Source organism: Alosa alosa, chromosome 9, assembly GCF_017589495.1.
Source record: "Alosa alosa isolate M-15738 ecotype Scorff River chromosome 9, AALO_Geno_1.1, whole genome shotgun sequence".
NCBI lineage: Eukaryota > Metazoa > Chordata > Actinopteri > Clupeiformes > Clupeidae > Alosa > Alosa alosa.
In genome coordinates this window covers 18113456-18127896 of record NC_063197.1, presented here as the reverse complement: position 1 = coordinate 18127896, position 14441 = coordinate 18113456, and the positions used below count along the sequence as shown (strand labels likewise).

The 14441-nt window shown below is 45.0% G+C and overlaps 1 protein-coding gene across 1 annotated transcript in view; it reads left to right on the top strand.

Annotated features, from left to right (window-relative positions):
- Positions 1-2094: 2094 nt before the first annotated feature.
- Positions 2095-14441, top strand: part of tgfbr3 (transforming growth factor, beta receptor III) — a 111789-nt gene continuing 99442 nt past the window's right edge. Inside the window, exons 1-2 of the mRNA XM_048252716.1 lie at positions 2095-2361; positions 9118-9316. Coding sequence (XP_048108673.1) covers positions 9256-9316 — 61 coding nt within the window. The 5' untranslated portion in view covers positions 2095-2361; positions 9118-9255. The remainder of the gene's footprint in view (positions 2362-9117; positions 9317-14441) is intronic.

Here is a 14441-nt window from a genome sequence, read left to right as displayed (position 1 = left end):
CGCACACTCTTTCTCTGCCTGTGTGTGTCTCTCTCTAATAATCAAAGAACAAAAACATCAGGCTTGTGTACATGATGGCCTCTCATCTTCCCTCCTTGCCTGAGTCGCAGTAGCGGGCGAGAATGCTGAGAGCACACAAACAGACATCAGCACAGCGGCCTGTGCCAGCCAGGGCCATACATATGCATGAGGTTGCGGAAGATGCTACGAGGAGCCCTTTGAGTGGATGCTCCCGCCGACACTCCAAAGCGGCACATCAACATTCTCAGCTGAAGCACGACAATGCTCCGAAAACAAAGTTTCTCTGTCGAATACAGGTGCTGTCTCATTAGTGGGATATCACTTGCTCTGACATTTAGGTTGTAACCAGCCACAAAGCTTATCCATTTCCCAGAGATGCTCCAGCTAAGCGACAGAGATCCTGTTTGTTCAGGGCGATGCATGCTCAAGCACCCTTCCACCCCTCACCCCCACCCTGAAAAAGGTACGTGTATAATGATAGAGAAGGAAGCAAGTAAACAAACAGCCCAAAGACAACACACATGTAAATGTGTGAAAAACACAAAAATACATCACCCTGCCACCCTGTTCCCCAATAGGAGACACTTGAATAATGAAAGAAATTGTAAACAAGTAAACAAACAAGGAAAAAAACAACATGATTCAATATATAAATGTCTCTTTATTTCTCTCTTTCACAAACACAGACACAGACACAAATCCACACACACACACAATGAGCAATTCTGAAAAAAAAAAACATTCAACTTTAACATCCAGCAAAGTATCACCAGTCTGAGTGATATTCATAAAAGTCAAGGCTGAAAGCTAACATTACATGACCTTTATGTGCCTTATCATGGATAATCCACCTTGACTTAAGGATGGCCCTGGCATTTGGTGGGTGTGGATCGACTTCATCCTGCTTGTTGCAGTGCAGTGATGTTTCCTTCTGATAAGTGCATTAGAGGTAGTACAGCGCCAAGGCCAGACTTTTTGAAGCCACACTGAAGGCTTGAGGCCTTGAATCAAACCTCCCGAGAATGATAGCCTTATCACAGATTATCTTTCAAGATAAAAAAGTGCCATGCAGTGACAATTTATTAAATTGATTTATATTTTGTGGGCATGTTCTTTCAAGTCACTTTTCATAGTGTTTTTTTTCCCATAATGTGTAAATCCGATAATCTGCAACTGGAATATCTGTGTGTTCAAAATGATGTTGGCTGAGGCCCAAATGTATCACTGTTGTTATGCTCCTTTTAGACGGGAGAAAACTGACCTCATAGACTCTAAAAAGAAACTGGCCCTCAATTAGACATTGTGATGGGATTTATTCAAGGCAGGTTGCTGTGTATTTACATGGCTGGATTGTAGCAGACCAATGTGATAAGGTTCAGATAAGAGATCTACAGCTTAGGTTACTCATGCCACATCTTTTAGAGAATATGTCCAGTGGTTCTTTACATTTTCTTTTTACTAAAAAATTATGCACACAATACCCAATGGGATAGTATTGACTAGATGAAATTAGGTGTTACCTTGTGTGAAACAGACAGGATAAAATGTTTGAACATCCAGATACAGATTCTGATTTTTTAAAAACCATCTGCTTCTTTCACATGCATGTTTTTCATTCTTTTTTTCCATCCAAAAGTAAGACATTAAGATTTTTATCTATGATAAAACTAGTTTTGTCCTTTGTGTAGATTAGTCCTCTGTAGGCTAGGTATAGGTTACTTTTTAAACTGGAGGGTACAATGACAGTTTGGCAGTAAACATCTTTTAACCCCAGTTTAATTTAACTTGTAAAAAACTATAAGAGTTCTAACAATATATATATATATAGCATATATACACACACAATGGATTGACCTTTTTTTTAATCTCAACATCACTACATTTTTGCCCAAAATAAAAAAGAATAATTTCGTTTAACATGTGCAATTTAAGCCTAATTGATTTCCCAAACTACAATCATTGACTTAGCTCGAGAGCAGGCGTCCATGGTCGTGCACGAGCCAAGATCTGATCATTCTCCAATGAAAAGCAATAACTTGAGGTGATTGATGTAGTCCTCAGCCTCCTCCTACTGGCCCCACCTCCGGCTGAAGCACATAGCGAAAGCGGGGGCAAGGGATTTAAAACTTTTTAGCGAACTATTACCGTGACTATTACCCCATCATTTAGGGAATACTGTCGCGCTGTTTGTCATCACATGTTTAGAGGAAGAGGGACGGCGTGTTCATCAACTTTGAGAGAAAAGCGAAGACACGTCCCATCTAGAGTTTCGGTTCATGGGCTCGAGCGGCTCCAACAACTACAGCAAAGTTCACGTTGACAATTCTGGAGAATTTCGGGGTATGTCCGTTTTCATGTTTTTCAAGCACATCGAAATATGATTCTCTCAGTAGTATGTTTTGTTCATATAACAACCCAAGGACGAGTTTGTGTTATGACAAAACTTTACATAGCATCTGAGAGCTCGTTGCGCGCTTAGTCAGGACAACTTCTGGGGTGATGAAGTATCTGCATAGCAAGGATGCACGTTTCTCAGCACGTTGTTGTCATTGTGCATTTCTAAAACTCTCTGACGTATAACACAGTTTTGAATGTGTTTGGCATTGTCCGGTGAGCTGGTCTGTGGTGAAATATAGCCTACAACTACGTTGGACGTTAACATTTTGTTTACAAGTCGGAATTCCAAGATTAGCTCTCCAGTGCGCGTTATGTTCTTCCAGTGCATACAGAGCCGTTCCTGGTGTATAAACAACGTGTTGAATTCCAGCCAATGATTATCTAAGTTCTGCGTAAAAGATTGTTTTGGTTAATTCATTTTTGATTATTAGCGCGCGCTTAGTAGAAAGAGCGCAAGAGTCTGTGAATGACAGCCGGCGTGAAGTCTTGACGCATCGATATCTCCTCTGGTAAAATGCCTCAACATATCATGTGTAATGCGTGCTACATCTTTAAAATACAATTGGATAGACTTAGCCTATATACAGATAACTGCTAGTATGTGTACTAGTAACAGTCAATAACCTCTAGACAATGCCATTAAACATTTGTGTTCTGTAGGCCTATAGTATGAATATAATGTGTGCTTGTTTTATAGCCTATTCTTTTAAGTCGTTGAGCTGTCCAAACTCTGCAGGGTCTGCAACCACTCCGCTGACTCCTGTCAAGCCTCACAGGCTGTGAGATAAAAAATATAATTTGCCCTGACCTGAGCACAGAGACTAAACTACAGAAACAGCAAGTAAGCTGGACGCATGCAGGTAAATTACCTCCTCAGAGAAGGTTACACATACAGTACATCCAAATTGTGGTAGATTTTCGAGAGTTAGAACAGAAGGTGATTTTGGCATTGGCAGATCTGCTAATAGTTGCATGAGCTCTAGTGAAGTCTGATGTCCTACTTCTGTTTTCCAAAGAAATTATGCATTGCCATAGGCTATTGTCCATAACTCGGGAAAGGATTATGTTTTCAATCGTCTTGAAAGTGTAATAAATTACCAATATGATTTGTTGAATGGGAGTTTTCAATGACATTTTACATTCTTTTTGTTAGTTGTCTTAGGACTTATGCTGACAACAGTTATTTATAACAGAGATATATCAGGGATTTTACTCTCTCCTACTGTCTGTATTCATACAGGACACTCGAGTTATGGTGTGAGAGCATTGCAAAGCGAGATTACTGATGTCAGTATAGAGCTGCATGTACTCCATTAATAGCAAGGGCTGTCTTGGGTCTCACCCAGCCTCCTTCAGTATTGTCTCTGTGTGCTGAGCCTTTATTGTTTCAGAGAGTGATGTGATGCATGAGCAGATTCTCTGTGGAGAGAGAAAGGACAGAGAGAGTGAGAGAGAGGTGGGAAGAAGAGTGATATTGGTGGCTTTGCACCAACTTTTTGTTGGCATCCTTAGAAGAAAGCAAATAAAAGGATAAGCTTACTGATGATATTTAATGAGCTGTACATGGAAAATAATAGGTTTCATAAGGCCTCAGTTTTTGTGACTTTTCTTTTTCGTTTGAGTCTGTTACCTGTTGATATAGCCTATGCCTAAAATGAATCTCTTGAAGATAGTATACTTTGCATTCTTGTTAGCTGTTAATATTAGCTATCATTGTCCTGATGCAGCTGTTTACTTGAAGCAGTATGGTTTGTGCAAATTTGGAGAGGGTTTGTGTGCAAGGGACAGAATTTATGTTTGTCTGTTGGATGCATCTTATTTGTGGATTGATTTGTAGTTGTACAGTGATGCACAGTGCTCTATAATCTGGCAGGTATTCTCTGTATGATGCTAGGAGAGGACAAGCAAGAGAGCCTCAGAGCAAAGCAAGTCTCTCAGGGCCTGTGTGCATGAGCTGTCTGCTGTGACTCACTAATACGTCTGGTGTGTGCTGTGTGGGTAAGCGCATAGACAATAAACACACACACACACACACACACACACACACACACACACCCCCTCTCTCTCTCTTTCTCTCTGTTCTCTCTCTCTCTCTCTCTCTCTCTCTAATGCACACACACACACACACACATCCCCCCCCCCCCACACACACACAGACACATACACACACAAAACCACATCCAGAATACTGCAAGCTACAACACCTACAGTATAACTTTGTTGGTAGACAGGGCTATGACCGTGTCTATTACTGTGTGTGTAGTGTTTATCTCTGTGTGTGTCCCCACACGCATTTGCATGTAGAAGCATGATGCAGGTGCGTGAGCGTAGCCTCGCGCAGCTGGCCACACCATGCGTCCCCAGAGAGTCGCACTTCGACACGTGGCCACGGCCCTCGCCAAGACACAGAGAGAGAGAGAGAAAGAGAGAGAATCCATTTGGCTCGAGCACCCACGTCCTCGGCCATAAACATGTCAACTGGGGCTGCATCATCAGTCGCTTACGCAATTAAGGAACAGGACATTGTTTAGACTGAGCATCTTTGGCAAAGGGGCAGGCCAAGCTGTGCAGCCAGGACTTATCATTTCCAGACATCAGCAGTCTAGTGATGTGTGCATGGTTTCCAGTCATCAACATTTTCAGGCCTTTTAGCCGATTATCACTTGTTGACACCTGATTGATTGACCCTGTTGAAGTCTGTGTGGTACTGTATGAACTTGGCCAGTGTTCTCGGAAGGCATGATATGATCCTTGTTAACTTCTAATAAATTATGAAGTTTTGTTAAAACTTAGAAATTGAAATGAACAGGATATTTACTCTAAGATTACTGAGGAAGAGCAAGAGAGTGATAAATGTAAGAATTCTCCTACAGGGCAGAGCAACATACATCCAGACAACAACTACAAAAATAAGATCTGGTGCTGTGATTGCATGATTAAAAGCTGACAGCTCTTCTCAGGGTTTTGAGTATTGTAATCTTATAAATTTTTTATGACCGATATTAAGAAATGGTTTATAAATTAAGACATTACAGAATTCTCTCACTGCGTTACCTTTAAAAGGTCTATGTCACTATCTAGATTTTTTTTCTCTAATGGATGGTGAAGGATATGTTTGTTTTGGAATGATCAGAGGAAGCTGGTGGCATTGGAGAGATAGGCATGTGTCAGTGGGCAATGCCAAAACCCGACAGGTCACCCCGGCAAGATTGTCAGCTGCCCCTGACCCCACAGAGCTTTATCTGTCATCAAACGATGGACGTCAGGCCAGTGAGATAAAAAAAGGAATGTTTGAAATGTTACCAGAACTGACCACACATGTGTGTCCCCTCAAAATGAACCATATTACTGCATCTGTTTTTTGTATGTTGTTATGGATTCAGTCACCACTGTGCTTTCATGTGCGTATGTGCTCTGATCTGCTCCGAGTGTCTAAGTTTGGACAGAGTTAGTGGGGGAGAGAAGGAGAAAGAGAGAAACTGAAGAAGAGAAAGTGGAGAGAGATAGAGAGTAAGAGACAGGCTTAGAGAGAGAGAGAGAGAGAAATAGAAAACTACACACGAAACCATATGGCGATCACGGCTCCTCCTCCTACGCTCTGACAGTGTGGAGTACTTCATAGCTACTTATTATGTTCAGTCTGGGGTCTGCTGCCTGTGCCGGGGCGCTAATGCTTTTTCCAGGCCTCACCTCTCCTCCCCTCTCTCCCTCTTCTCCCCTTTCTCCCTCTCCTCCCCTCTCTCCCTCTCCACAGCGCCGCTCCTCTCAGCCTCTCTGCCTCAGCTCAGCTCTGCTCTGAGTGAGCGCGCGAGGGCCTGAGTCAGATGAGGTGACCCTCCTCCTCCGGCTCGCCGCAGATGCATTGTTTTCTGTCGCCGCCTCCCCTGTGATTGAATGCCAGCGTGATCCGGGCATCGGGGGCTTAGCTACCAGTCAAGGGCGCGGCTGCCCGGCAGCGTGTCCTGTGCGGGCCCCGCAGTGGCATCCTGTCAGGGAGATATTTACAGAAGCAGGGTCGAAGGCCCGCGCTGGCTGTGAGAGAGGAGTGATGGTTTTTGAAGTGTCAGCGTGGGCTATTGGTGGGTAATGAGGGGAGAGTGGGCAGGTGTACTAATGATGTGCTAAAGACTAGCAGCTGGAGTGTGTCATGTGCTTAAGATGTGCTGGACCAGAGGGCCTGTGGTGGTCACTGGTGCTGGTGTGACCTGGAGCGTGGGAAATACAACTCTCCATGGTGACCGCCCATCACTGTGGGTCAGGAAATAGCAGTGCGTGTTTATATATGTGTTTTTTCGTGTGCATGTGTTACTTGCTTTTGATATACCTTTGTCCCAAAAGAGGAATAAAATGTAGTCTACACTCTCTCTCTCTCTCTCTTTCTCTTTCTCTCCTCTCTCTCTCTCTCTCTCTTTCTTTCCCTCTTACTTTCACTGTGTCAGTGAGAGAAAGTGATATGTGTGTCTGTGTGTGTGTATGTGCTTGTGCATGCACAGTATGTGTTTGTATGTATCTGAGTGAGGGCTTATGATAAATTGAGTGTGAGAGTGAGAGAGGAAACAGATGTGTGAGTGTATGTTGTGTTTCTGTGGATGCATGAGCATGCTTCTGAGTGAGAGAGAGAAAATGTAAAAAACATGTGAAAGTGAGGTGTGAGTGTGTGTGTGTGTGTGTGTGTGTGTGTGTGTGGGGGTGGATGTACATTTAAGTGAGGGAAAGCTGTATGTGTGGGTATGGGAAGATGGGGAAACTGCAAAGGAGTGGGAGTAGAGGGGATGTGAGGAGGGGTGGGGTCACAAATCAAAAGAAGGGGTTACTCTCCCCGGCCAGCCTGCTTGAAAGTGTAGTATTTGTCAGGATCCTCCAGGAACGATGTGCCGCTGGCTTTGGCCACGGCAGCAGCTGCCTGCCGCAGGAGTGAAAGGTTCCTTTGTTTCGGCAGCTGTGCTGCGATGCACCGCAGCGTTAGAACCGCAGCGCTGCAGCGCACCTTCATCAACCCCACCTGCCACAGTGCACTTTGCCGCCTGGCAGAACTGCCACCCTGTGGTTTCGCCCTCGTGGGAGGTGGAGGTGTGTGGGAGTTGGGGGGTGGGGAGGGGGGCTTTCTTTTTTAATGTTCTGTGAATTACGGTGATCCAGTAGTTCGAAGTTGCAGAGATATAGACCACACAGCTTAATAGAACACACACACACACACACACACACACACACACACACACACACACACACACACACACACACACACACATATATAGATTATTTTAGGTCTCCTTTTAATTTAACTCAGTCATGACCACACTAAAAGGGACATTTGCCCTCGCTTTGCCAACACGTGCCACAGAAACACACATCATGCTTAGTGGTGTGGACAAACGGCAATAGACACAGTACCAAACATGTCTGGCAAAACCCCGTGGAGTAAGAAATAATATTTGCATCTAGTCTTTAGACTTAAATGGAAAAAAACTCCAAACCACCAAATGTAACTATACACAGAACGGCACAGGTGTGCACCAAAGCTGGAGATTGGTCTGGCTAGATTGGGGCTTGTTGCATGTGCATGTGGAGCTGTGCCATGTGCTCGTGTGGTGGTATTAGGCTTCTATTGTTCGATGAATCCCATGCTTAGATAAGGACTTACATGGGGGATGTGGAAGGCAGCTTTATCCAATCTGGCTTGGCAGTTTGATGCTCGTTTGATTCTGGAATGCCAGTATGGCTATGCATCAATCAGGCCAGTTCCATATGAAATCATTTCACAACAATGCTAATATCACAGGGCTTTTAAAAACTGATCTGAACTCGCACGCAACTGTGGTGGCAAAGATTCACTGTACTTGTTGTTTCATCTCCTGGTGTCCCTGTGGACTAGAAATGGAAATAGAAATGGAAAACTCAAATCGGGGTGAAGATGTGGAACCAGAGAAAGATGTATAGTGTTTCCAAGAGCTTTCATTCCTGCTACAATAAACTCTGAGCAATAATTTAGAATCCAGTGTCTGCCTGTTGGAAATATTAAAGTGGAATGCTGTGATTCAGTATTAATGTGTTATTAGAGCAATTGAATGGTTATTTACTGGTTTATATTCCAGTATATATATCATGTGTATATGTATATATATCACGTGTGTGTGTGTGTGTGTGTGTGGGGAGTGTACACCCTGTTGGTCATCATCTGCTCTTTCCCCCTCTTTACACAGTTCAACTAGGGCCAAGTCCGACCCCTCAGACTAGCGCTGGGTTGACCGCTAATTCCCTTAGCCAAAGACCCCACAAGAACGGGCCAGCATTTCCTTGCGCTTCCCTCTCTGCCTGCCCTTGACCAAGGCTAGTCCACCGCACAGCCGAAAATACAGAGAGCTTTCTGATGGCGACCACTGTGAACCAGCCCAGATATGTTATTGAATGGAATGGGTGATCAGTATCTCAGTGTGTGTGGTAAGGCATACCACAGCAGCAGGTAGCCTTCATGTGTCTTCAAGCGTTTAATTAGCCGGCTGGGATTAACCCACCGCTGCCCTGGTCAGCAGGCTGCCCCACTGCCTCTTTCGTCAGGACACTGCAGAAAGACCCCCAAATTCCCCATGGCCACAGGTTGTGCTTCTGTTGCTAAAATGCCATCAGACTAATCTGACAAGTCATTCTCTCTCTCTCTCTCTCTCTGTCCATCCCATTCTCTGTCTTTCTTTTCATTCTTAGCTGACTGAAGGTGGAGGGGAGAGAGCGCGTAGCTGCAGACACCTTTAGGAGAAGGCTTTATCCCCGACGCACTTTCTGGTATCCTGCGTATCCTGCGGGTGGAAAACTTCCTGCCTGTTTGTCCAGGTGGTCTCAGCGATGCCACATCGACAAGCCCATCTTCTGTTCTTTCTAGCGCTCTGCAGCGTGGCCTCTGCAGGTAAGAAGTTTTTTTGACTCTCTCTCTCTCACACACACACACACACACACACACACACACACACACACACACACTTTCTTTCTCTTCCTCCCCTCTCCTCTTGTGCAACATATGCGGTAACACTTTGCTTGCATAGTCCACCCACAGATACTTAACAGATCATCTGTTAAGATTCAAATTCAGTAAGTTCATTTAAAATTGTGAATCATCTTAACCAAATTCAACCGCTAACATAAACCTTAACCATAAATTGTAGTTAACAGATTGTTATCTATAATCTGAGCATTTATAGATAGTCTATGGACAGATTATCCAAGTAAAATGTAACCATAGTAGTTGTATTGACTGCATCACATCAGAGATGTCAGTATGGGAGCAAAGAAACAGAGCTCCAAGTGGTGGGAAGAAATTAATGAAATAAATTTCCTAACTCTTAAATCTGTATGTGTTGTGTTGTGTTAATGACATTGCAGTAATTACAGCCCACAAGTCAAGAAAGCTGCTATAGATTGCCAGTATTTAGTAGAGTTCATTGCAAACCTCATATGCAAGGGTGAATCAATGGCCTATTGTGCCTTTCCTTTGGGGCTTGATAAGTGTCTGTTTGTCCTCATTGTGTTACATGTAGGCGTATTTCTACATTGCCATGGAATTGTGCCACTGGCTTTTCTCTCTCTCTATGTGTGTGTGTGTGTGTGTGTGTGTGTGAAGGGAGAGAGTGTATGTGTGTATGTGTATATACGTGCCTGTAGTGTCAGTTTGGAAGTTTTTACTGGACGTGGGCTTGATAAGCACATACAGCACTCCAGGCCTTGTCAGAGCAAGGCATGCTTTGCCTGTTTTGTCAGGCAATCAGAAATCACCCCCACCCTAACCACCCCTCCTGACACCCCGCGTCCCCCACGCCCCATGCTTGCGGAATTTCCCCTGTTCCTCCCAGCATGCCTCTGCAGAGAGTGTCCCATTTGAACAGGGGTGGGGTTGGGCAAGGGGGGTGGTGTTGGTTGTACTGTGTGGAGGATTTGCGCTAAGAAAGTGCTGACAGCTTCAATCTTACAGGAGAAGCCCACGGCTGGCCTGTGCATAAAAACTTGGCTTCTGCACGTACACGCCAACGGCATTTTTGATCCGGTGCACTCCACCCCAGTCCCCTGTAACACCCCCCCCCTTTCTACGTGCCAAAAAAACAGTTGGTGATTCATTTTTCATTTGGCATGACAAATGCTGGCATGCTATCAGGCTCAGGAAGAGAGGAAGAAGAACAAACAAGCAGAATAAAGCGTGAGAGAAAAAGCCCAGCGAGGATGTGGTGTGGTGCTGCTCACCATGATGGAAGTTCAAGTGTGGCTTCACTTGGACTGAGCTCTCTGTTAGCCCTTCCCATCCCCTCTCCAGCCATGGGGGAGAGTCTGTCTTTCTTTTCCTCCATGCCTGTTCATTGAGTTTTTATCAAGACCCATGTTTCTCTGTTTTGCCCTGGTCATGGGCAGGCTCACTTCAAAGCCTGTTAGCACCTCAGCAATATCCAGAGATATGTACACATCTGGTTCTGTCACATCAGAACCCTGTTGCGCAGTAGGCTTCAATGAAACACCCTGTTCATCATTTTCAAATAGCGCATAGCATTTTGAACCAGCATTCGATACTCAAAGTGGATCCCCAAACTCTGATCTTGCATTGTTGCATCATAGCATTTTTGTAAGACAAGGCTGCTTTGTCAGTAGCCAAGTACTGTTACCCACTGAATCATTGTTTAATTGTTTCTGCCAATCGCTAACTGTATTAGCTGAATCTCCCTATCAAGCTGTTATCTGTTACCCGAAATATTTCCTCCCCTTCCTGCAGTGGCTGACCTGTTTACTTTGTTCGGCCTGGCCTGCATTAATCAGCACGGCTGCATTCCTCTGACACCTGAAAATGCGCTCAGAAGACATCAGCAGCGGAGTATTTGGCCGCCGCCACCGCCGAACCAGCCGCTCCCCTCCTCTATCCGAAGTGGAAGCGCGCTCGGGAGAGCCGTTTGGCGAACGTGAGGGGAACAATGGCCGCTCAGTCAGAGTCAGCCCCCAGGGGGAGTGGGGGCAAAGGCGCGCACGGCCCTTGTCTGTCCCACGGCGGGCGCCTCACTGCGAAGGACAATGAGCTCCCGTGCGTGCCTCTCTCCACCTACCTCTTCCTCTTCTGGGTGCCAGCATTGTGGGATTTTTTTGGCATTCCCCACCTCCCGAACCTCTCCAACCTTCTCCGTGCCTCCTCTTCCTCTTCCAGTCTTTCCCATCCCAGAGTCAATCGAAGAACAAAAAAAAAAGACGTTTATCCCCAACGTGAGTGCCGAGTCAGTTGAGGCCACTATAGATCTCTGTCCTCTCAGGCAGGACTGGCACTTAAGTCGCTGCGCAGGCTGAGAATCCTCTGAGTTTGTAGCCTCACTGTGGAAATTAATCACTGTCCTGACATGGTTGTAAAATGGATGATATTAGGGTTTTTTGTCTTCCCATACACTCCCCACACAGCTGGTGGCTTGTCTGAAACATGTTGTGGTTTGCACAGGGAGTGGATTATGCACAACGCGTTAATTGTCTGTGCAGCCAGAAAGAGAGAGCCAAAGTGATTTACGGCTATTGTTTAGCTGTGTTCGGTTTGTTCCAAACTGCTAAAATGATTGTCTGTCACAGAGCCATACATCCACGTCTGGGAGCGTGCATGTGTTTTTCTTTTTTGCTCACTGTAATTTTGATTATTATTCGGAACGTGAAGGGAATTTATGAACACTTCTTGGAGATTGCACTGGAAAAGTGCAGCAGGGGAAAAACACAAAGAAGACATTCTCAGAACCTTCCAGATATGTTTTTGTTTCAAGATTTTGTTTTGTTTTGCAGTCACCAGCATCAAAGACTAGGCATCAACCTCTTTTATGAAGACTTCAGAAGCCTTCCCTCTTTATTAATGAGACTTCTGACTGTGGTCTCTGCATACACACCTCTCCACCCTGCCCCTCCTCCCTCTACAACCACCCCTCTATCTCGATGGTGTTGAAATCTCAGGCTTGCCTAATTAATTGAGGACAGTAAACTGTTCTAGATTCGTAATGTCACAGAACCTCCTGAGACACTGGCTTTGCCAGGAGCCCTCAAGTTTCCTCTCGGTTTCCTGGGAACCAGACTAATATTTGCTCAGCTCTCTAAGTGTGGCTTTATTGCTCATAATGCCCTCATTTTATCTCATCTCATTGATGCTATGATATCTCCATGAGAGAGCCAGAATGGCAAGTTCCTTGTGTCACTGGTCTCTTTTCTTTCAAAGGTTTGTTTCTTATTGAGTAAGAAATTATCCAGTTGCGTCTATTTGAAGCGAAAGTGGCATTGATGTAAATGCATGTTGTTCTTTACAATGTGGGTCAAACTGCCATGGGGGAATTTGTAGTTGGTAAAGGATGTTACATTCATTGAGTTGCATTTATGCCCAAGGTGCATTTGTCACAAGTGCTCTCTGGTGCGAACAAGATTAGACCTGGGCACAAAGAAATAATTTGACTCAGGGAGATGAATCAGTCAGAGTCATGCAGGAGTGGTGCACTGAATGTGCAACAGATGACTTGATGGGATTAACGTAACAACATCCACGTCCAGGGGTGCGTTTCTAGGAAGTGCAATTGACTAAATTCCGTCACAATCTTTGTAGTTATACGGTAACTGTTTTTCTTGGATTTGGTGTTTCTAGAAAGGCAGTACAAAGTCACAATCGCGAAAAATGGCGGAAAGTTTGGTGGTTGGAACTACTGCCCCTGAGCAGTCGCACTTGGCACTTGTTGGTGTCGTTCCTTGGTAGTTCCGGTTGGTGATGTCGTCAGTGTCCTGCAAGATAGGACAGGAGCCTAACCAACTCAATGATTGGGCTGATACTGTTGGCTTAATGTTGGCTTGCGTTTTGAAAGGCTAGTGTTATGGTATTCACAATCTCTAAAAGTTAGCACCCTGATCAATGGTACGGTGGCTAAGGTAAGTAACTTGATATTAGAATGTTGTGGGTTCGATTCCCTCATTGGTTGTGATTGCCCTCTTGCGTCTGTATACGTGAAAGCATTCACTTTGAAACAAAGGCCTGTGGAGTCCAAGCTAAAGGTCAACTGGCCTTGAAGCGACGGAGGGAATGCCACCTAGTTCCAAACCAAATGTCTCCTTCCCCCAGGGGAATGTGCTGTGGTACACTGTGCTCAACACAACCAGGGTGTGAAAGAAATTAGTTGCTTTGACGTTCACTTTGATGTATGCTTCTCAAGTTTGGCAGCTCAAGTGCTGGTGAAAGCACACTGAGAGGGAGCGTGGTAGAAGTCTTTTTGCTGGAGTGCCACAGGCAATTTTCTCTCTCTGTCTCTTTCTTTCTGACTCTCTCTGTCTCTCCCCTCTTTCTCTGTCTCTCATCCTTCCTTTTTTTCTGTCTCTCAGATTGTGTAAACAGTTACATCTGCCAGACAACCTGTCAGGAATGGCCTTACGTAATGTTTAAATTAGCCCGAGATGGATCATCTCCCAACCAAACGCCATCCAGGATACAGGCCGTAACTCTTCACTGCTCTGTCCGAAAAACACCTTAATGGCCCTCTCACAGTGCTTGGCTGCATCTGTCTGCCTGTGCCTCTGTGTCTCTCCCTCTTTCTCATACAGTCCACCCACTCCCTTTTCTCTCTTTCTTTCTGTCTGTCTCTCCCCATAGCATGACTTTGCATCAATATTCCTCTCTAGCTGTTTTCTTTCTTTGAGTCTGTCCTATAGTCACACAATCTCTCTCTCCCTGTCTCACTCACTCTCTCTCTTCTCTCTTCTCTCTCTCTCTTTTCCTTAGAACTGTTCGTTCTTTTTCCCCTCGTTTTACTATTACCTTCTTTCGCGTGCAGCTCATATGGCCTTGCCAAGTGCTGTGCTCCCTAAAGGCTGTATTATTATGGGGTTGGTGCTTCAGACCGACTTCAGGTTTCATGGAGAAGCGGAGAGGAGTGGAGGCGCGCCAGATATTAATTTGAGGAACTTGCCAAAAACAGCTCCGGCAGGATGCTGGCTATTCGGGAGGCGCAGCACTCAGCCGGCGGAGGCTCCTTCTCTCTCCCTCTCTATCCTTCTTTCTCTCT